At 52.4% G+C, this 22,570-nt stretch overlaps 9 protein-coding genes across 9 annotated transcripts; 5 read left to right on the top strand and 4 right to left on the bottom strand.

Moving 5' to 3' along the window:
* Positions 1-208: 208 nt before the first annotated feature.
* On the bottom strand, positions 209-1,909 carry POX_b03074 (uncharacterized protein; the record flags this gene model as incomplete). The annotated part of the gene is made up of 2 exons (XM_050111979.1): positions 209-838; positions 929-1,909. 2 exons carry the CDS (start codon positions 1,907-1,909, stop codon positions 209-211), a joined length of 1,611 nt encoding a protein of 536 aa, XP_049972325.1.
* Positions 1,910-3,019: 1,110 nt separating this feature from the next.
* On the top strand, positions 3,020-5,257 carry POX_b03073 (uncharacterized protein; the record flags this gene model as incomplete). Its single annotated transcript, XM_050111978.1, has 1 exon — positions 3,020-5,257. The coding sequence occupies one exon, from the start codon at positions 3,020-3,022 to the stop codon at positions 5,255-5,257; it is 2,238 nt and encodes a 745-aa protein (XP_049972324.1).
* A 689-nt stretch (positions 5,258-5,946) lies between these two features.
* On the top strand, positions 5,947-7,497 carry POX_b03072 (Beta-glucosidase 1B; the record flags this gene model as incomplete). Its single annotated transcript, XM_050111977.1, has 1 exon — positions 5,947-7,497. The coding sequence occupies one exon, from the start codon at positions 5,947-5,949 to the stop codon at positions 7,495-7,497; it is 1,551 nt and encodes a 516-aa protein (XP_049972323.1).
* Positions 7,498-7,920: 423 nt separating this feature from the next.
* POX_b03071 (uncharacterized protein) lies at positions 7,921-8,196 on the bottom strand (the record flags this gene model as incomplete). The annotated part of the gene is made up of 1 exon (XM_050111976.1): positions 7,921-8,196. The coding sequence occupies one exon, from the start codon at positions 8,194-8,196 to the stop codon at positions 7,921-7,923; it is 276 nt and encodes a 91-aa protein (XP_049972322.1).
* Positions 8,197-8,754: 558 nt separating this feature from the next.
* POX_b03070 (uncharacterized protein) lies at positions 8,755-9,794 on the top strand (the record flags this gene model as incomplete). The annotated part of the gene is made up of 4 exons (XM_050111975.1): positions 8,755-8,863; positions 8,989-9,023; positions 9,145-9,207; positions 9,291-9,794. 4 exons carry the CDS (start codon positions 8,755-8,757, stop codon positions 9,792-9,794), a joined length of 711 nt encoding a protein of 236 aa, XP_049972321.1.
* Positions 9,795-10,404: 610 nt separating this feature from the next.
* Positions 10,405-12,063, top strand: POX_b03069 (uncharacterized protein; the record flags this gene model as incomplete). Its single annotated transcript, XM_050111974.1, has 1 exon — positions 10,405-12,063. The coding sequence occupies one exon, from the start codon at positions 10,405-10,407 to the stop codon at positions 12,061-12,063; it is 1,659 nt and encodes a 552-aa protein (XP_049972320.1).
* Positions 12,064-12,750: 687 nt separating this feature from the next.
* On the bottom strand, positions 12,751-16,284 carry POX_b03068 (uncharacterized protein; the record flags this gene model as incomplete). The annotated part of the gene is made up of 3 exons (XM_050111973.1): positions 12,751-13,947; positions 14,015-15,165; positions 15,228-16,284. The coding sequence occupies 3 exons, from the start codon at positions 16,282-16,284 to the stop codon at positions 12,751-12,753; spliced, it is 3,405 nt and encodes a 1,134-aa protein (XP_049972319.1).
* Positions 16,285-16,927: 643 nt separating this feature from the next.
* On the top strand, positions 16,928-17,641 carry POX_b03067 (uncharacterized protein; the record flags this gene model as incomplete). The annotated part of the gene is made up of 1 exon (XM_050111972.1): positions 16,928-17,641. One exon carries the CDS (start codon positions 16,928-16,930, stop codon positions 17,639-17,641), a length of 714 nt encoding a protein of 237 aa, XP_049972318.1.
* Positions 17,642-18,537: 896 nt separating this feature from the next.
* POX_b03066 (uncharacterized protein) lies at positions 18,538-20,648 on the bottom strand (the record flags this gene model as incomplete). Its single annotated transcript, XM_050111971.1, has 4 exons — positions 18,538-19,428; positions 19,492-19,757; positions 20,002-20,399; positions 20,593-20,648. 4 exons carry the CDS (start codon positions 20,646-20,648, stop codon positions 18,538-18,540), a joined length of 1,611 nt encoding a protein of 536 aa, XP_049972317.1.
* Positions 20,649-22,570: the final 1,922 nt, after the last annotated feature.

Genomic DNA, 22,570 nt, shown 5'->3' with positions numbered 1-22,570 from the left:
TGTGAGAACAGATTTCCTATGAATTTGGGCTTCAATTGACGGTCAAACGAGGCGCTTGTGGCCATCTTCCATTTTGATGCACTGCATCAGCCCATAGGCACATCGACGATGGGCAGATCTGTATACCTACATACCTGAACACGTGGATGAACCTTACCAAGTTTTCCCCGCTGCCGAGGCTACATGGGAATTCCAGCGTCAGGATTGGTCAACATGCCTCACTTCTTGTTGACCTGAGTCTTTCCTTTTTTGCGCGTTGAATGTCCAGGGACATTTTGACTGGTGCAACTCCAGGGGTTTCAAACACCGTATCAATCTCCTCCAAGCTCAAGCCGCCTGTCTCTGGGAAAATGAAATACGACAGAATGAGCTGTACGGTGTTGTAGACGATGAACACCCCCCATATCTTGTATCCCACCTTGGCAATGCCGACGCTGATTCCGTATGTCTGCACTGCGCTGGCTGCACCTTGGATAAGACTGTAGAGACCCATACCTCTGGCTCGAAGGCTCAGTGAGAGGATCTCGACCGGATACAGATTGTGCATCGTCGCCACGAACGTGGCGCTGAAAGTCTGGAAGAGAAAGATCCAGAGAAGTGTGAGTGCGGCAGCGGCATTGGTAGCGTGGAGGCTATATTGCCACGAAGTGATCGTTGTTGCAGTCTGAAAGACGATCATGCTGATCAAGCCTGCAAAGATGAGTGTACGCCTCCTTATTTTGTCGACCAAAAGGGAGCCGACCGCGGTAAAAACGAAATAGACTGCTGTGGTGCCGATGGTGATCCCGAGTTGTTGCTTGGTGCCCGTGATTCCTACTGTCTTAAGCGCATCGACCATCTATTCAAACACATGGGGTGTCAGTATTAGTACTTTTTCCACGAACCTCCGTCTCATGTAATTGAATCCGCCGATAACAGTACTACTCACGTAGTAGGTAATGATGGAGCCGCCCGACCACTGCTGGAACAGCGAGTACAGGGCCAACACCAAAAGACGATAGCGAGCCAACTTTGTAAAGAAGACGCGATAATCCCAAAAATCTCTGAAACCAGTGCGATCATTTTCCAAAGATTCTTCCATTTGAGAGACGACAATTTCCACCACCGGCTCATTGATGTCTGTGCTGGTGGTGTGATACTTGGCCACGATTTCTTTGGCCTTTTGACGATTGCCTCTCATGACAAGATAACGGGGTGATTCGGGAGTGAGGAAAAAGATGGTCGAGCAAACGATGGTCGGAAAAAGGGCCTCGAGGATGAGTGGAACACGCCAACAATTATTCCCTGACAAGTTGGCCAGTCCAATCATGGCTCCGAGGCATCCTAAGCTGCCTACTTGGAAACATGCACCAAAGAAACCCACCATTCGACCACGCAGATGGATGGGAGAGATCTCGCCGATGTACTGCGAACTAGACATGAGCGACGTTCCGAATCCCATGAAAAAACGACCCGCCATAAAGGCCGGCAGGTTGGGAGCACATCCTTGAAGAATCGCAGCGAAGATGACAATAGCGTTTCCCGTGAAGTTGATTCCACGTCGCCCAATGACATCTGCAAAGCCCATGAATGGTGCTCCACAGACGGTACCAATACTCATCAAGGCATTGATGAGGCCGTACGTGCTGCCGCTGGTGTCGAATCCAAAGTAGGTGTGCCATTCCGGTAAAGCATTGATGCCGCTGATTACGCCCCAGTCGATTCCAAACCCAGCTTGGTTGCAGCCATGCACAAACATAATAAGCCCCAGCCGGAACCCAGTCCAGGACCAGATGGTCAGGGACTCTTCGGACAACTTCCATAGATCATCCTCGGTTAACCGCGCGAGGACGACTTCTTCGACATGCTCTTGGCCCTTTTCTTTGAGGATTTCGGCCTCGGTTAACCCCAGGGAGCCCTGCTTCGCCATGAGGTTGTACACCGATAGAAGTCACCGGTTGTGGTTGGGCTCAACAAGAAGCACTCTGGGAGGTGAGTATACCGTTGTCAATCAAATGTATAAATAGATGATGGAAAGAGAAAGCAAGGGGGTGAGAAGATTGCGAAGAGGCGCCATTCGATGATATTTCTGTCTTCCTTCCAGATGCTCTGTTTCCGTTTGACGGCGAAGGAGATTGGAGTAACCAACGTATTTCGTACAGTCTTGTGATCACTTGGCTCCATCTCAATCCGCCACGGAGATGGGGATATGCCGACACAAATTGGGAAAAACATGAGCCTGACGGATAACTATGGGCAGAGAGCATCTGGACTTCGGTTCTCACAGCCGACAGGAATTGAAAACACCCGCATTCTCGGGCATTTAGACCCAATGGTAGGAATGACCACAAGTCTTTTCTGTGGTGCACCCATGTTTTCGAACAATGGCGGGGAAGTAGTGCTTGACTACGGAACTTGACTCAGTAAGTAGAGCTTAGATGTCTGGATTGGATTCGGAAAGCGCCGTCAGCCTCATGGACCGGGGTTTGCTTGCGAGGGAGTTTCTCCACCAGTTACAACCAGGGGAATGTATCTTAGCCGGTCTGTGACACGGTCAGACCTCTCCAAGCATTTGCGGGGTTCGCCATAGTCTCCAGGTCTCCAGAGAAATCTAGGTCGTCTCATTGAGTGGGAGAGTGTGATGGCTCGAGTTGATGCGTGGAGGATATCTGGGGGAATGGTTTCCCCCTCGTGACACACGCCCTGGTTGTGGCCCATCCGATCACATCTGCAAACCAAAGTGTTCTCGACTGTCCACAGTCATTCCCCACGAGGAATCAAATACCCGCTTAATACCCGATGGGCTTCTATTCGCTTCAAAGGTGTTCATCTTTGGTGGCCCCCTCAAACCTTGTTTTCTCGTCATGCCCGATGGTGCCAACATCATGTCTCCCAGACGAGCTACGCGCGAATGGAGTCGCGACTCGAACGTAACAACCCGTCGTTTTACCGCCCGACAGCTGAGAGATTCCAACAGCATTTTTGTCAGGGGCGGTCATAGTGCCTAGCGAGCTTCCGTCACACCCTGTGAGAAAGCAAGATGAGCAGGCTGTGGTACACAGAGCCCGCGAGTGACTGGAACGAGGCCCTTCCAATTGGAAATGGACGTTTAGGGGCCATGGTCTACGGCCGTACCGACCATGAACTACTGGCACTGAATGAAGATTCAGTATGGTATGGTGGACCTCAACGTCGAACCCCTCGGGACTCCCTCAAATATCTTCCAGAGTTGAGACAGGCAATTCGCGATGAAAACCACCAGGAAGCCGAGAGGATCGCAAGACTAGCCTTTTTTGCGAACCCCATCAGTCAGCGGCATTACGAGCCTTTGGGTACCCTTTTCATGGATTTTGGTCATTCATTCGATCGGGTGTCCGATTACCATCGCCAGCTTGATCTTGAAAATGCCTCGGTCAGCGTGAGCTACAAGTACGGAGAAGCCACTTACCACCGAGAAGCAATAGCGAGCTATCCTGACAATGTCCTGGCAGTCAGAGTATGCGGTCCGCAGGACGCAGAGTATGTTTTGCGGTTGACGAGATTCAGCGAACTTGAATTCGAGACCAACGAGTATTTGGACGAGTTGAAAGTTTCCTCGAATTCCATCGCAATGCGGGTCACACCTGGTGGGAAAGACAGCAATGCTGCCTGCTGCATTGTTCACGTTCGAACCGACCCAGACGGCTCAGTCACGAGCATTGGGAACAATCTCATCGTCAAGGCGTCAGAGTCTCTGATCTACATCGCCGCGCAAACCAAGTTTCGCTGCGAGGACCCTGAGCAAGGAGCTCTAGATGACCTGGCAATTGCTCTCACCCACGACACTCACCGGCTGTGGGATCGACACATCAAAGACTATCAATCTCTTTATAACCGGATGAGCCTGCGATTGTGGTCGGACTCTCCCGATCTTGCGACAGATAAAAAGCTGGCCACATCACGAGACCCGGGATTGATTACAACATATCACAACTACAGTCGATACCTCCTCATTTCCTCCAGTCGGGCTGGCGTGAAAGCATTGCCAGCAAACTTGCAAGGTATTTGGAATCCCTCATTCCACCCGGCGTGGGGCTCCAAATTCACCATCAATGTCAATCTACAAATGAACTACTGGTCCTCCAACATCTGGAACCTGTCGGAATGCGAATTGCCTCTGTTTGATCTACTGGAGCGCATGGCCGAGTCGGGCAAAGAAACAGCAAGGGTCATGTATGGATGTAGAGGGTGGGCGGCCCATTCATGTACGGATATCTGGGCAGATACGGATCCTGTTGATCGGTGGATGCCGGCGACTATTTGGCCTCTTGGAGGCGCTTGGCTGTCATATCACATATGGGAGCACTACCTATTCACCCAGGACCTCGAGTTTCTATCAAGAATGTTTCCTATTTTGCGCGGCAGTGTGGAATTCATTCTCGATTTTCTGATCAAGGACGCTTCAGGCAAATATCTCGTCACCAATCCTTCCGTGTCGCCTGAGAATTCATTTTTCGATCTCAACGGTCAGAAAGGCGTGCTGTGTGAAGGATCAACCGTCGATATTCAGATCATCGATGCTCTACTGAGAGCATTCGAATCCTCTGTTGAAATTTTGGGTTCCTCTGATCCGTTGGTACCCAGGGCCCGCGATGCCAGAGATCAATTACCCCCCATGAAAATCAGCGAGAATGGGTACCTGCAAGAATGGGCGATCGACTATGGCGAAGTCGAGCCGGGTCATCGACACACTTCGCACCTGTGGGCGCTATACCCAGGCAATGCGATTCACCCCGTCCGTACCCCTGACTTAGCTCAGGCTTGCAAAACCGTGCTGGCCCGACGTGCGGAAAACGGCGGGGGGCATACTGGTTGGAGCAGGGCATGGCTCATCAATCTACATGCGCGTCTTCTTGAAGCGAATGAAGCTGAAAGACACTTGGACTTGCTCCTTTCACGTTCCACTCTTCCAAATCTTCTCGACAGCCATCCGCCATTCCAGATTGACGGCAACTTTGGTGGTGGTGCTGGCATCATTGAAATGCTAATTCAATCTCCCGAGCCAGGAGCGATTCGTCTTCTCCCCGCTTGTCCTCAAGGCTGGAAAGGCTCCCTTCGTGGAGTGCGTGCTCGCGGTGGGGCTGAGTTGGCTTTCAGTTGGGAAGGGGGTGTGATTCTTTCGCTGACCATCATCTTGCCGGCTCCTGGACGAGAAACTACCATATTTTGTCCACAGAAGACTGGGATGAGATCGTTTCAAGTGGCGGATCCGGGGCGGCACATTTTGATGAGAGAATAATGTTGGCTCTTTCGCCAATGGGCTTTGAGAGACGCTGTCGATGCTTTGAACATGCTGTTCCTCCTTGGGAATATCGCACTATGTGATTAAATCCAGTAAATTTCATCTTGGAGAATGCATTGAGAAACAGATTAGGAATTTTGAGAATGGACTGAACATGTCAAGTTTTTAAACACGATCTCCATGTATTTTTTTTACAGCCAAGGCATCTCTCTAGGGACCATTTTCTCGAAAGAGTAAAAGATAGAGAAAGGGCGCCACTGATCGAACAGTCCTCGATGCGCATGTCAGTGTGGATTCTCCATTCTTTTGCAGAAGAGAATTCACCTGAAAGTGTCTGTGTACGTTTCTCGATCGGCTTAATTTATACCGAACTGACCACGGATGAACGCCCCGCACTGAAGTACCCCAGTGGGAAGTTCTTTTGATCAGTCCGATTCTCCACGGGGGAAAGGGTAATTCCACAAATGACTAAAAGCAAATACCGACAAACAATCATCCTATCTTCCAAGTCTCTTTTTCTTCAATTAGTAAAGAATTTTCTCGTCAGCCTCCATCGTAAACCTGGACAATATTCCCCGGCCTTCGACAACTGAGGACACAGCTGTTTCAGGCAATACGGCCCCTTCTAGACGTGGATCAGTTGCAGCGTGGGACTTCCATACCAAATAAAGCATCTTATCTCAATCATGGACTTGAAAGCCGTGGAGGATCTCAAAGGAGTCCTTCGGTCAGACTTTTTCCACGGCTACGCAACCGCCGCTGCCCAAATTGAAGGGGCATGGGACCGCGATGGCAAAGGACTGTCGATCTGGGACACCTTCGGTCATACTCCCGGCAAGATCTCAGATGGAAGTACGGCCGACGATGCGACCAGAGCATACGACTTTTATCGCGAGGACGTGGCTCTCATGAAATCATACGGTGTGAATGCCTACCGATTCTCTCTTGCCTGGTCACGGATCATCCCACTCGGCGGCTGCGACGACCCCGTCAACGAGAAAGGTATCGAGTTCTATTCGAACCTGATTGACGAGCTGCTCCGTCACGACATCACCCCATTTGTCACTCTGTTCCACTGGGACACTCCCCAGGCCCTTGAAGAGCGATATGGGGGCATGTTGAATCAGGAAGCCTTTACGCGGGATTTTGTCCGCTACGCGCGGGTGTGTTTTGAGCGTTTCGGTGACCGAGTCAAGCACTGGATCACATACAACGAGCCTGGTGTCTATACACTTGCCGGGTACGCTGCTGGCGTGCACGCTCCGGGGCGATCATCCTTCCGTGAGCGAAATGCCGAAGGTGACTCGTCCACCGAGCCGTTCATCGTGGCCCACACCGAACTTGTCTCGCACGGCCATGTGTCACGAATGTATCGTGAAGAGTTTCAGCCACGTCAGAACGGGACTCTGGGGATCACCCTGCATGGGAACTGGTCTGAGCCCTGGGACGAAGACGATCCTCTCGATCAAGAAGCCGCCGAACGGGCGCGTGAGTTCGAAATCGCCTGGTTTGCCGACCCGCTTTACAAAACGGGGGATTATCCGGCGTCGATGCGAGCACAATTGGGCGATCGACTGCCGCGTTTCACGGCCGAGGAATCCAAGCTGGTCTTGGGAAGTTCGGCGTTCTACGGCATGAACAGCTACACCACTTTTTTTGTCCGACACAAAACGACCCCCCCTGACATCAATGATCACAAGGGAAATATCGAGAGTCACGATGAAAACAAACAGGGTATCCCCCGCGGCGAAGAAAGTGACACGCCTTGGCTGCGGGCCGCACCGACTGGCTTCCGCAAACTTCTGAATTGGATCTACCAGCGGTACCAGATGCCGATCTACGTGACTGAGAATGGAACCACGGCCAAGGGGGAAGTGGCACCGACTCCTGAAGTCCTCCACGACACCTTCCGCATCAAGTTCTTCGAAGGGTATGTTGGGCAAGCATTGGCTCGGGCCGTCAAAGAAGATGGCGTGGATATTCGATCCTACTTTGCGTGGACATTTACCGACAATTGGGGTGAGTTGACTGTCCTCCAGGCTTCGAAGAGGGCAAGATGGCTGACTCCTTTCCCTTTTTCCCTCCTTTTCTTCAACTTTACAGAATGGGCTGCTGGATACTCGGATCGATTCGGTTCCACCTTTATCGACTTTGATTCTCAAGACAAGACCCGTTATCCCAAGCAGTCGGCCTACTATCTGGACAAGTTGTTCAAGCATCTCATCCAGCAAGCATAAGGTAGGTTTGGATTGCTCGGCATGATTCATATTTTGGGTGCATCCCAAGCTGTGACGAAATTGCGCCAGGTTTGCTTTACCTTTAGAGGGCAGATGGCTCGGCTTGACTGCAGTAAATGTATAGTTCCAAGTTAGGCGCGAGAAGCCGCTCGAATCAATGCATTAGGTAGCTTGGAGGTGTCACTCCCAGCCGTGGATGCTGGATGGGGACGTGCATTCTAGGTTTCATCTCCACAGCCCAGTCAAGTCCATCTAGATTACAGTTCCTGAGGTCCTATTCATCCTCTGCTGGGAGCTCAAAGACCAGCTCAAGCAGCTCAACTTTTGTCTCGCATCAGGTGCCATCGCTTCGACGGGAGAAATGTCGAGATCACATGATTTGTGTATATTTGGTGTTTGTATTCGATCTTTCTCAGAACAGCTTCACTTCCTTCTGGCCACCGTTGGTTTCTCCATCCAAAGAAAAGGTTGGCACTGCTGGCAGAGAGCGAACGACCAGTACTTCTTGTCGAGTCCGTCCTTGCCGAACATGTTGCTCGCATGCCCGAAGGCGTCATTTTGCCCGCAGATTTGCCCCCAATCAAGACGCGCGATCGAGTCGGTGCAGCCGACTGCAGATGGATCGCCGCCACGCATGAGATTTGGTGGAAGCAAACAAGATTTGAGATGAGCAATGCTTGCACTGGCATTGGCGCTCATTGCCAGATGTATTACTAGACGATATTCAGTTCTACTGCAGCAGTGCACCGCGCATGGCACTACTCAAGCTCTGCTGCTATCTTCCTGCTCTGTCAACTGCTGGCTGCATTGCATGTTAGACGCCCTGACATCGTGATCGTCAAGCATCATCGTCATCCCTCGCGTTCTCGTCCTGCTTAGAATCCTCAGGACGGGCTTGACTGGGAGATGGATTTCCGCTACGGCGATCACCCTGTTATCAACCTGGGTTGTTTGAGAAAATACTTCCTGGTCATCCATTTCCGAGATCTGGATTTCATGCACCTGAAGGCTGGTTAGATCCTCCGCTCTCCGATCGATCGATCACCAACTATGGTTGTGCTTGTATAGAAGTTGCGGGGCTCCCGCCTCGGCCACGGGTGACGTGACATTATTCAGCAGTGCAACCCTCCATCCCTCGTCGGTTTCGGGCCTTCTCTGAGAATATAAAACTCAGCCTCTCTGCCTGTCGTTTGTTTACTGTCGACAAGTGTGGGCTATCCAGAAAAGCACCGTTCCAGTTCACGTTTTGGCCAAACCATGTCCTCGGTCGCACAGCATTCTCGAGAGCAGGAGCCTCTGCTCAGCTCCACCTCGGAGACAGGTCGGGAGCCAGAGGACTATAACATCGCATGGAATCTCCTCAGTGGTCAGTGCTTGTCGTTTGGAAGGGACACTGAAATTTTTGCGAACGCGATGGTTGCTTGAGCGCCAAGGGGGAAAAATAAATAAATCAAAAGAACAGTTGCTGACTCGGGTGGACTGGCACCTTAGACACCGCAAGTGTCGCGCAAATTGGCATATGGGTGGTGAGTCCTTTACGCGCGCCACCTGCGAGTATACCCTTTTGGCAATGACCAGGGTCGCCATTGGGCACAAGATGGCAGATCCAGCCCAGGACAAGAATACTGACGCTCAAGTGAAACCCAGCTGGCCATCCTTGTTTGGTACAATGTCTTGTCGATGCCGTTGATGCTCTTCACAGGCCACCCAGTAAGGAAGCCCAATCTTGGTCCATTCCCCGATAGCATCATTTCACTGACCCGGGGACTTTCTCTCTTCCTCACCTGCCGTAGCTTTTAGCCAGTACCGCTCTTCTTCTACAGGTCCAGGCAGCACTCATCCTTCAACCGACCGTGACACCCAACCAGAAACAGCGGGGTACTCGCATCCACTTTACCCTGCAACTCCTCAGCATCCTCTGTTTCGTGGCTGCGTTCATCGTGATTGAGCTGAACAAGGGCACCCATCCTCACTTTACCTCCCCGCACGGCGTTCTCGGTCTGATCACGATCATTCTCGTGGTGCTCCAAGCCCTGGTCGGAGTCGTGCAGTACTTCTTCCCCATCACCGTCCTGGGCAGTGTGGACGCGGGCAAACGGATCTACAAGTACCATCGCTGGACCGGCTATGTTCTGCTACTGCTGGAGGTTGCGACTGTCCTGGCGGCGACCCAGACCGGCTTCAACCTGAACGCCATTCACATTCCCACTTGGGGCGTGGTCGTGGCGGTCGCCCTCGTCGTGGTCGGAGTGGGCGCCCGCGTCAAGGCGCGCAAGTTGGGACTGGGTGATGCATAAAGGCCGATACGACGTATGACCGACTCTCGGCGACGGTGATGATGATACACATCAAAAAGCAAAATTGAAATTGCGTGTGACCGGTTTCGAAAAGATGAAAAGATAAGAGTGGACCGTGATCTTTGACTTTGTGATTCCTCTCCTTGGTTCTTTTGATTTTCTGGGGGTTACTACTTTTCTATAATAGCGCTGCTGTGTAGCATTGACAAGTTGCGCGTAATGAAATGTACGAGAATATGATCCCCTCTATGCTTTGGCAATCTAACCGAGCGAAGACTTTGACGTGAGCGTGTATCTTGAAGGTGAGATCGCTTCACTTGATCAGGGAGTGCCACCCGATCGAACTCGAAAGTTCTTGAGAGACATGAATAGCTTGGCCTGGTAGAAATGCATTCCCTCAACTCGCAGTCACTTCCGTCACTTGCAAGCTCCAAAGTGACGGGGAGTGGGTCCTCGAACCCAAAAAAAAACAATCATGCGACTCCACATGAAAGTCGGACTGACGCATTCATTTGCACGCACGAGCACCCGTGACCAGCTCTTTTCAAGACTCTCTCTCCGTCTCAATCTCCTTTAGCTTGGATAATAACCTCCCAATTCCGTACGCCAAATGGCGTCCCAGGTACCCCCGTATATCTGCTCCAAGTGCAGGTGGACGACCTCAATAGCATGGACTCGAGTGCATTCATCACGCCCTTTTTCCACCACCCGTCGTCGGAAGCAACAGCAACAGGAACAGCAACCGCACCCACAAATCCTACGACCTGCGACCGCACCAAAAGCCACGCCGGACGTGAAGCATATCCGTCAACATGCCGAGCTCTATGCCCAGAACTGTATCGACCGCAACTATGCAGCGCATGCAGAATACCCGTCGAGGATACAGAAACTCGCCGACGAGGCGCGGCAACTCGATCAGGAACTCAAGTCACCGCGCTCGCAGATCAAACAACTTGAACGGACTATTGCAAAGCTCTCAATTGCAGCGCGGCAAGCACAGGAACCTGAATGTAATGACTTGAATGAATCAGCAATCGGAGCGGAGCTGGAAACCTTAAAGGCCGAAGCACAACGCCTGAAAGATGAATCGCAAGCGATGACCATCCGCAAAGCCGACTGTACTGAAGAACTTAATCGACTCGCCTTGTTCCTACCCAATCTTTCATCCGCGGAGACTCCCAGAGGGGATGACCCCCGGCTCGTTCACTATCTCAACTTCGACCCTCAAGCGCCCCCAGCATGGACACAATACGCCGCCGCGGATCTCCAGGCGCGATCGCACGTCACTATCGGTACGGAACTGGGTCTCTTGGATTTCACTAGCTCCGCTACCACGACCGGATGGGGCTGGTACTTTCTCATCAACGAGGGTGCTATGCTCGAGCAAGCCCTTGTCCAATACGCACTGAGCGTGGCCCGGCGCCGCGGCTGGAAGACCGTCGCCCCTCCGTCCATCGTCTACTCCTACATCGCCGAAGCATGCGGCTTCCAGCCCCGCGACCAGCACAATGAGCAGCAGATCTGGTCTATTGAGCAGAACGAGCGTGATCGCGATTCCAAACCGCCCCGCTCGTTGACCGGAACCGCCGAGATCCCTCTCGCGGCCATGTACGCCGGTCGAGACATCCCGGCCGCAGAGTTACCCATCAAATTGGTCGGCGCGAGCCGCTGTTATCGCGCAGAAGCAGGCTCGCGCGGTGTCGACACCAAGGGCCTGTATCGAGTCCATGAATTTTCAAAGGTGGAACTATTCGCCTGGGCGGATAACCTGAATCCTACCGTCTCCACGGACAAAACTACGCCTACCTCGGATACCTTGTTCGCCGAACTTCTCGACATTCAGACCGAGATTCTCACGTCTCTCGGTCTCCCCTGTCGAGTCCTGGAGATGCCCACCGGTGATCTGGGCGCGAGCGCCACCCGCAAGCGTGACATTGAAGCTCTCTTTCCTTCGCGATTCCGGCCATCAGCCGACTCCACCAGTGCGGTGGACCCGACTGTGTCCAATCTTGAATCCGCCTGGGGCGAGGTGACCTCGACGTCTATCTGCACGGACTACCAGAGTCGGCGACTGGGCACGCGCGTGCGTGGTGGCAGTGCCAAGGAGTCGCGTTTCCCGCATACTGTGAATGGCACCGCGATGGCTGTGCCGCGTGTGTTGGCCGCGATCCTGGAGAATGGATGGGATACAGACCGTGGCGTGGTCGTTGTGCCGGAAGTGCTGAGACCATGGATGGATGGGTTGGAATCAATCGGCCGTCGGGATTAGGTTGAGATCCGCAAGAAGAATTTCCAGGCGCCCGGCATTGATGCATCATTCCCTTGTATTTTTACCTATCATTATGTTACAACTACTCTCATAGATGTTGGGACGTGGCCGAGAGCGGCGGGTATGTGTCAATAAATAGAGCAAATATCCATTAGATTATCGCAGGTGATTTGCAGTCCTTGAGAATGTGCAAAACTAGGGCCTAAGTTCTCCATTTTTTTCGTTGGAGATGTTATACATGCTCGAAAACTTCAAGATCCAAAGCTATTTGTTCGATGAAAATGGCCACCCGTGATACCGGTCTCGATGCACGAGAACAATTCAGACGAGAAGAAAGAAATTGTAGTACATGAGAGAGAAAGAAATGAGAAGAATGCCAGGCGACAAATGCAAATCCACCTGCCGTGCCTCAGCCAATTATTTGGGCCGTTGGGTATCATTGCTGAGCAGAAGTAAAGAGAGAGCCTTGGTATATGATCAGAAGATGATGAAGTCGCCACCCATGAGCCATGGGCGTAGCATGATTCGGCTGGGTGTAGACCATCAGCGACGACAGTAGCTAGAAATTGAAATTAAAAGGAAAAAGAAAAACAAATTCCACCCTTGAAAAAAGAAGGCATTGTTTTGTTGGAAGTTTGGGACAGGGGGCGGTTTGCAGTGGATAGAGCTTCCTTCCAGGAAAGTCTATCACGCGCTAGTCCCGTTGGTCAACGGCGCGGTTGTGGGATCTTCCTGTGCCGTACTGGTCTCCCCCTCTGGAATTCCGGCGCCTTCCAGTGAGGTGTTGAGATCTTTGATGTCACCCACATCCATCGCGTCGACATCACCCTCGGCGAAGCCCGGCATATCAAGCGGTCCCCCGCTGTTCTTCTTGGCCTTCTTCTTGCTCGGCTCGACAGGGCCAACCTTAGATATGGTGGCATTGGGCGGTGCAGGCCGTTTCTGGGGGCTTGAAATGTTGTTACTTGAGAGGCCTGCCGGTGCTGGAATCTTGCCTGAAGCGGGCAATCGGGTCTTGGCTGGCATAGGCCGTTGCTTGGGAGGAAGCTCAAGATCTTCCACAAGCGGTTCATCCCCGTTAGCATCCAGCTTGCCCTTGAAGAATTGCTGGACCAGACCAATCTGTTCACCGACATTTTCAGTGGTGATTCGCGCGTAAGGCGGAGGTGGCGGAAACATGTCCTCAGTTTGAATGGCAGTGGTGTTCTGCGCCTGCGCTGCACTGAACATACGGCTTGGGAGCAAATGCAATGGCACGCTGTTAAAGGCGATTCCAAATTCAACGTCCAGGCCCAGCTCCTTGAATCCCAGGAAGTCGTCGTTGATGTCATCGGCAAAGGTCCCCGTAACAAACTGATCACTGCCATCCGCAAACGCCTTGGAGCCGTCCTCGCCCACATCCGTCAACGCTGGGCGGAGAAGCTCAGTGAAGAGGTACTTGAGGCGATCGTGAGCAGACGTGAGTTTTGAGCCCAGCCGCTCCACGTCATCTTTAATGTAAAGCTCCAGTTCCTCAATATCCATCCCGACAGCAGCAAGAGTGTGCAAAACTACCTCAGGTTCGCTGTATGCGCGCTTCCACTCGGTTGTAGATGACGGGTCCTCGGTTTCGGTCACAGGCACCTTGGGCGTTTCCATATAGGACTTGATTGTCTGTCCAATTTTGTGGAAATAATCGGCGGCAATATCCGTTGCCACATCAATCGCCGAAGGTTGATATTCCTCAAATCCGGCATGGTAGAAGATCTTGGCGACGGACCGCTGAAGCGCGGCTCTGCACACGCCAGTCGTCATGATGGGGCCTTCATCGTTCATGACGTGGGGGGGAATATCCTGCTCCACGAACGGTTCGGGGTTATATTTTTGAAACTGGTTTGCGTACATCTGTGGACTCGTGTCAGTCTGCTATACTCTTTGACTAGGAGAGACTCTTGACAGGCTTGCAACTTACCTGAGCCTGAAGCTGCATCTGCTTCACGATGCCAATTTTAGAACAAATCTTGCGCGTATCTTGCATCTGCCGCATATTGGAATCTATTTTCCGCGAAAGCTTGCTATCGGGTTGGATGAAGCTGCCTGGAGGAAGAACACGTAGGAACTCTTCGGAAGGATCCACAATATTTCCATCGGCATCTTCCTTCCACGCGATGCGCGCTGGGAGGTCCGGTACGCCGTGCATAACGTCATAATAATACGGAATCATTTTGTCTTCCTCAACTTCAATTCCCTCGGCAAGCGAGGCACCAGTTGCTTCAGGCTCGATGGCCCCGGGACCTTCGTCTTGCGTCTTCTCGCCTTCGCTTGCAGCTTGCTTTTCATGACGAAGCCATCGACGCATTCCAGCCTTCGTCCTGAGCAAAGCCGGCTCGTCGGGATTCAGCTTGTCACCTTTGAGAAGTCGATGTCTCTCAGCAGCAATAAGAGCACGGTCTTTCTTGGTGACCTGCTTCCAAACCTTATATTCCGGGTCTTCAAATTCGCCCCCAGGCGCTGAAAGCGCACTCAGGGCAGCTTGATCTGGGTTCTGCCCGTCAATCTCCATCGAGTCCCCTAGATGACTAGGGACTACACCTGCGCCGAGCCCCGCGGGATCCGAGGGGGTGTTCGAACCATGAGGCGGAGTTGAGAGGCCATTCTGGCCTGCTTCCATTGCTGTGTCCGAATCAGCTCGGATCGGCCCTGCAGGCTGGTTCGTGGATGCACCAGCGGGACCCTCAGAGCCACTAGGAGTACTGCGAGATGGGGCTGTTCCCTTTTGAGATGCCTTTTTGCCAGGAGCTTTCCGTCCGCGCGAAGACATGATCGGCTCGTCGTCACTTTCCTCGCCGCCATCTTCCAATTCAGCGAGTTGCAGGCGACGTTCCTCAGCTTCAACCTCGGCACGATCTCTTATCACAATATCCGGGATCAGAGGTACAAGTTTGTCGGTCTCCTTTCTCATCACCAGAGCCTTCCTCCGCAACGGATGGTTAGGGTCGGTATTATACTTGAGACAATTTGCCCAGATGAGATTGATATCATCTACAAACTCCTGCTTCGATTTGTAGCTGATGGCTTTGAGTTTTTTCGTCATCGTCCCAAGATCCATCGGATGCCGAATAACTGCGATGAAGAACGTAAGTATCGGATTGATTTTGAGGGCAGCTGCAAAAGCGACAACTTACTCAAATGATAATCAGGGACATCGCGCTTATTGACTTTGTTCAAAAAGGGACCAGAATTCTCAGTCATAGCTTTGAGCTCGTTCAAGACCTTCTCGGCGGCATCATAAAGCTCCTCCTGACCAATCCTGTCCTCGTTGTACCACTTGCTACGGTTCTTGCGTACTTCGCGAATCAAGTTGCGAAGCTCCGCATCAGAGGCCGCAACCATGTCGCGTTTTTGATCGATCCTCGCCAATAGGTTCTTCAAGGTTAAGCTCGAGGCACCGAGGTTGGTTTGACTGAGACTTCCATGCCCGTTCGAGCCGCCAGACGTGTTGTTGCTTCCAGAATTTTGACCCGCCATCTCGGCCTCAACTTGACGTTCAGACTCTTCCAACCTTTTCTGGTCCAACATCGCGTACCTGTCGTCTTCCAAAGTATAGAACATGGTGTGGAAGCTGTGCTTGACGGCCTCTTCCGTAGCCTTCTTGTCCTGTTCGAGCTTCTTACGAATCTCTTCCGCGCTTTCTTTTTTATTTTCCTTGGTCCCTTCACTATTTCCGGGTCGCTGGACCGATAGCGCGGCGCTGGTAGCATCTTGGGACGAAGGGCTGACTCTCGGTTTCGCGGGGGGAGCTATCCTATCGTCCTCTTCCTCGTCGTCATCATAGTCATCATAGTCATCGTCGAGTTTGCGGGCGGGTTTTGCGGGCACCTTAGAAGCAGTTGCCGGCGCATCGACGCGTTCGGTCTGGTTTGAGGATCCGTCGGGGCTTGGCTTCGCGGCGGCCACCTCGTCCTTCGAAGAACCACCGGTGAAGAGCGCGTTGATTTTCGCCTCGCTGATGCGAAATAGCTCGCGAAATTGAGCAACGCGCGGATCTTCGTCTGCGGCGATATCAGGCTCCGATGTCATACTACCGGGGTTAGGTCCCTCGGCGCTTATAGACCCGCGCGGTTGAGGAGTTCGCGAGCCTGATAGCGTTTTGACCAAGCCATTGACAGGACGCTGAAAATCCTGATGTTCATCCGGGGGGCGTACATTACCCGGAGGCCAGGCGTGGTGACCGAGCGACATGCTCGCTCCAAATCCCCGGCTATGGGGGGCGCGGGCGAGACTCGATTCTCCGCGATTATAATAGCAAGTTGAGAGTCGGAGACCAGGGGGTTTAATTGGGCAAAAAGGATATCAGATTATGTGTCAAAGCTGCAGCAAGCCGTCAAGCCCACCAAAATCGTCACCCGAGATGAGATAAGGGAGTGGTTCGATGGAGAAGATGACAGCTCCTGTAGGGAAGTTCTTCTGGATGGGGATAGAGTACGCCAGTCTGAAAGGCGGCAGGATGCGGCAGATTGCGAAAACGGCTGATCGCGGTGGTCTTCACGTTTATCAATCTTCCCAATTCCCCCAGTGATATTATAGAATAAAACTTTATGATTTATACTCCTGATCTGTATTGCCTTCCAATCAAGTTTACTGTGATGATCTGGTAGCCGTGATTACTCCATATCCAGAACCCCAGCCTCGCTAGCCAGAATCCACATATGACGCACAGGCAGGGCGCCGGGACCACTTCGATCGCCGGGAGCTGCTTACAGTCACCTTCGCTTGCGCAGCCTCAGTAACCACAGAAGCGTTCCACGACCCAACGGAACTACAATTGGTCACCCATACCAACCACTGTTAAGAGCAATTTGGGTATACACTCAAAGATCTCACTATGCGCATCCGCTATCCTTTCGCAGGTAGGTGGCATGCCACCCAGATTCTTCGGTGGAATGGAATCCGCATGAGCTTTATTGACAATCACCTAGGAGCCTTTGCCTTCCTGCTGATTCTGGCCGCCTATATTGGCCTGCTCCCACACAGTACATCTTCGTCGATTCCGTCCAATCTCCAACCAAACGACAAGTTCCTCCATCTTGTCACTTTCTTCCTGCTATCCGCGGCCTTTTACTGGATTTTGGACACTTCGCGACGGCGCACTTTACATGTCACCCTCTTGACCTGCACTCTTGGCCTAGGACTGGGCTCGGAGATTATACAAGGTCTTCTTCCTAACGGGCGCGACTTTGATGTTTTCGATGTGCTCGCAAATGTTGTCGGCAGCCTTGGCGCGGTGGGTCTCTGCAGCTGGTATCATCGTCGCATGATGGAGCGTCGTCGCAAGAGCCGATTCGGTCTGATGGAGGGTGGTGAGGACGGAGATGTTGAACTTGGGACTGGGGTGGGCACCTCTCGAGATGAAGAAGGGCTGAGCTCGCAAGAATCTGGGGTGGTGAATCTGGAACAGGAAGTGGACAACTGGGACGAAAATGCTATCGACAACTGGGACACGGAGGACGGTCTAGAGCCCGCGGATCACGAGGCTGCTCCTCCAAATTATAATGAAAGTCATTCCACTGGCGAGGTCTCCGCAAAGCGAAGCGACTAGATGGGAGCTTTGTGGATTGACAAATCCGGTTTCCTTGACTGGTTGGGCTTCGGTCGAGCCCAGCATGGCTCGGGACATGAGGTGGAACTGATGATGACGACAACGACGGCGATGAAGTTTACGGGCTGACACGTGGATCAATCTGACCTCCATGTATTACGAAGTCGCTTTTTTCTGATGTCCTTTTCGAGCGGTTGTGCGCTCCTGTTACGATATACATTGAATTGTCCTCAGGATTCGACCAAGTGAAAAAAAAAATTAATGGTATAAGCAATGACACTTGAATTTGTTTTCGTCTGGTGAACCTGGTGAATGATACATCATTCAACTCAATGTGTTTCCGCCTGAATAACGCAGTGATCCCATCCGTGATGGGCATGAGTGAACACAATGTCATTATACAGTAGCTTGAAAGCTCGACATGAGTATCGAGTGGATCAGGCGAGGTGTCGAGCCAGTAACAAGCTGGGAGTATTTGCTGACGCTGGGGATTGGAGGGGAGGCAGATGCAAATGAGAATTCCCCGGGTATGATATGAAGGGCACGGCATGAAGCAATCAGGAGGATCAGGTCTAGGCGAGCCGAGGAGCACTGAAAATATACATGAAGGCAGATTAATATGGAAGGCGAGAGGATGTTAGAATGAGACAACGAGTCATCCCGAACACCGAGTGCCATGACGTGATGCGATGAGATCATGAATCCAAAACAAAACGAAAGAGACAAGTATTGACAATCAAAAATGAACGACGAGAGCAAAGTTGGAGTCACTTGAGCAAGGGACTTTTCAAAATCGAGTCTTGTCGAGATCAAACGACAGGCGCAATCATAAGGCAAGGAAGGAGAGCATAAGGACAGGGGCTAAGAAAGACGTGATCGACTCGCAATTGGGGGCATTATTCGTGAGAAGAGGACTCGGACGTCTCGCTAGGACTTGGGATTTGAGTCGGCGTGGTTTCATCCAATTCAGGCTTCGATGCTGGCAAATAGTCGTCTTGGGCGCTCAGCTTGGGCAGCTTGGCCGAGCGCGGCTCGCCCGAGGGACTGACGGGCGACGCCTTGGCACAGACAGCGACGTTGCCCACTTTGACGTCGGCCTGCTCCCGGAGAACCTCGTAGATAAACTGCATCTGCATTTCGTTGTAGACCATCATCATGCGCTGTTGGCGCATCTGATTGACCGTTTCGAAAACGGGGTCGGCGGCGGGATCATTCACTTGCAGCAACTGGCCCGATTCAAGCTCTTGCAGGAGGTGATCGAGGGCAATAAATGTGCCCGTACGGCCCACACCCGCACTGCAATGCACGATGCGCGGGTTCTCGGGACCTGCTTTGGAGGCGGACAGCTGAATCAGTTCCAAGAGCGCTTCGCGGTCGCTGCCCTCGGGCTTCGAGTAATCCGCCCATCCAGCAAAGAGGAAATGCCAAACGATCTTGGACTCCGACCCGAGCGTCAGCTCAAGCTTGCGGACCTCCGAACGTGCTTTCTCGTCAAAGGTGGATTCCAAGAGCGTCACCTTGCCAATAGTTGCAGTGGCCTCGTCCGGACTGCCTTCGGTCGCCGCGAAGGGGTCCGAGTCATCTTCGGACAGGATCATGGTATCGTGTTCCGCATCCAACGGGAAATATTGCGAACACTTTTCCCGACCTCCTTCAAACGTCTGAGTCAACATGACAATCACCGCCTCATCCTTACTCTCATGGAAGACCATGTGCCAAAAGTGCGCCAGATGACCGAGTTTAGGGCCCTGTCGACGGGAGGTAAGATGATGATTAGTTGCGGTGCTCTGCAAAATCATCGGCCTTCAAGAATGGGCCGGTGCAGTGGAGAGGCCTCCGCGTGGACGTACCTGCGTCGCAATATAGGTCCTGGCCACCTGGGTAACGGAGTCCTTCAGCGTGATGGGCGAGGCATTAATAAAGTCGCATTCGCCTTCGGGCACACGGAGATGGACGCGGCTGTTGGCCCACGCCTGCACGTTGAGGTATCGATTGCGGGCTTTGACTTGCGGGTCGCCTTCGAGGGCAAAGGGATGGGCGGGATCGTTGGAGAGCATCGCCTCAGCCAGTCGCTGGCGTTGAATCCATTCGAGATCGTCAAATTTGTCGTGAATTTCTGCAAAGATTGTTGGCATGCGTCAGTCCTTGTCTGGTTGATTCGCGGGCGCATAGGAGTAGCGTCTGCGGCGCCGGATTCTTGTGTCTTTCCTTCATCGCCCGTCGTGGTTTTTCTCTCCTGCACTCTTGATTCTTGACTGTTCTCTTGACGAATGCCTATTTCTGCAGGTTGTTCTTCCCCTTCTCTTTTCTCTTCTCCCCGTTCGCTGCACATGCCACGCACCCCCCGCAGTGTCACTTACCCGAGACTGATTGACACAGGAATGGAGGAATGTTGTCTGCATCCCCCACCTCCAGCCGAGTATTTCCCACCTCCCCGGGCAAGTCTCCCCCGTCACTCTCGTTGGGCAAGCCCCGTTTTGTCGTCTGGACGTTGGTATTGATCTTGATCGAAGGATGCGCCATCTTGGCCGCTGCGATGCGGTGTAGGGCGCGGACTTTGCCAAGGACGCCGCGCGCTTTTCGAGAGACGGCCTGGCTTCGAGACCGTTTTTTGAGGCTGCGCGAGACCGTGGAGGAGTCGGGAGAGGGGGAGCGCGAAGCTTCGGGATCGGTGGTCACTTCGAGGAGATCGAGACCGTATGCGGCGGCGGAGACCTGCGATATCTGCAACGAGGACAGATCGGGACAGCTGTAGAAGCTGCCCCGGGAAGGGGTATCCCAGGCCAGGATTTTGTTTGCCTTTTGGATTTTTTGGGCGGGGAGTTTCCTTCCTGGTTTTTTTTGGCTTTGGCTTTCCTTTTCTGGGATTATTTTTTTTTCTCTTTTCCCGGATCTTGTCTGTCGCGCTTATGCTTATGGGATTTATGGATTATGGGAGAGTTTGCGCGCACTCGGAAGGAGGGGTCTGGCTTTGGGCGTCCAACGATGGAGGGGCTGAAGGCGTCATTCGCGCTCGACCGGGGGGACAGAATGCCAAAGGAAGCCAATCGTGGTGACTCTCGTCCACGACCGCCCGTTTGCGACAGGCCCGTTCTGGTTCGGAAACGCGCTGTGTATGAGGACCTCTCCACCGGTAAGGGTGAGGATGGAGATAATTTCAGCACAGTGTTGAGTGTACTGACTGAACGGTGGAGAACCGGAAGTGGAGGGAGAGATCAGTTAAAAAGTAAAAAGAAACAAAACAAAAATCGGACCGAATGAGGGAACAGGCCGAGGCGGAGGAATGGTCACGGTCACAAAGAATAAATCGAATGAAATCACGAGGGTAAAGAAAAAAAAAAATAAAGATAAGGACTTGTAGTTGTCGGCGGGTAAGAAAAATGCCAAGCGGCGATGGAAAGGCCTCAAGATCGAATGGAAGGGTGGAAAGGGGACTGTTATAGATAAAGCATCGGGTCGGAGATGAGCTGGAGCGTTAGAAATTAAATCGCAGCGTTCATTTCATCATCAGGGGCGAAAGGAGGGGCGTCCACAAGATTGAAGACCACCGTGAGGATTTGGCCCGAGGTCTCCGCTGGGATTTGTGAGAGGCTGAAGATCGATCAGCATGACCTCCACCGTTGTCTGAGAGTGTAGTACACTCGGGGTATTTGGTGGCTTTCTAGAATTTATGAGGGGAGAGTTGTGATTTTCATGCTATTCCAAATAGATACTTTCCTTGAACTGCAGTAAGGATGTCAGTTCATGGTGCCCGACTGTGCACTCGAATAATGTACACAAGGGCATCCTACAATGCTCAAGCACTTTCTTCCATGACGGCAAAACGGCCTTCAGGTTCTTATGCCCATTTCAGGGACCTGAGGAATACAGACACCAAACTACAGAACGTATCTCTGGAAGGACTACTAGGAGTACTGCCTACCTAGACAGTTACCTGAGACACTGGATAATGGAGAGGACATACCACTACTAGACCAGCAGACTTTCAATAGACGGCCCGTCAGTACCGCACTATATATAGATCACGAGGCCAGAGTTCAATCGCGACCGTACATTCATCGTCACTGCATCACCCACGCCGGGAATTAGCAGACACGAGAAAATTAAAAACCAGTCAATGTGAGGTGGCAGCAATCGTATTGGAGTACCATCAAGAAGTATCAGCTCCAGGCCATGTAGTAGTTTCTACTTGTACCTCGATCTCGTGCCATGATCACATCGGGATTCGAGTGTACCTGTCACCTGATACCTCCTTCAGTGGAGACCTCTCAGTTGTATGGAGGATGCATCCGATGCAGGTCCAGCCTGGCACAGTACATGTGTATATCCTCTGGTTTATCCTTTTCGACAAGCATCCAACTCTCTCAACGAGTGGATCCGGAACGAGACAGATCGTGGTCATGTGAGATGAGGCTACCACTGTAGAATCCATCTGTCAAGGTGGTACACGCCGACCATTCCGGCCGCACTGCTGGGAATATCAAACTCAGCCACAGGGAATCTCCGAGATCCCTGGAGGCTATCCCCATTCACATTCTGCCACAACCCAGGGATGAAAGCTCATCGCCTGTAATCTGCACTCGAAAGGTGATAATCATGGTTGGTGTTGCTTGATGACTTGGATCCTGGTTCTCTAGGCCCGCACGGCAGCGTGGGTCAATTGGCTGCAGACCTGCAGCCAGCGTCTTTGCCACTCCCACTCAAAACCGGTCCTCCCCCGTCAAACGTTCAGGCTTCAGCTGCGTGCGGCGACCCACACCCGCCACAGAACAGACAAGTCGGAGTGGCTACTGCTCGTCAGTCCTGAGGGCTGCAGTCCACTAGTCCTCCACAGGCACTCGCACCGGGAGAAGTGAGCCAGTTGCTCATGCCCCAAAACGAACGGGACGGCTGACAGGGAATGATGGGACGGCCAACATGATTGATCAG

The sequence above is a fragment of the Penicillium oxalicum genome, chromosome II (assembly GCF_001723175.1).
Source record: "Penicillium oxalicum strain HP7-1 chromosome II, whole genome shotgun sequence".
Lineage (NCBI taxonomy): Eukaryota > Fungi > Ascomycota > Eurotiomycetes > Eurotiales > Aspergillaceae > Penicillium > Penicillium oxalicum.
This window is presented reverse-complemented; position numbering and strand designations above follow the sequence as displayed.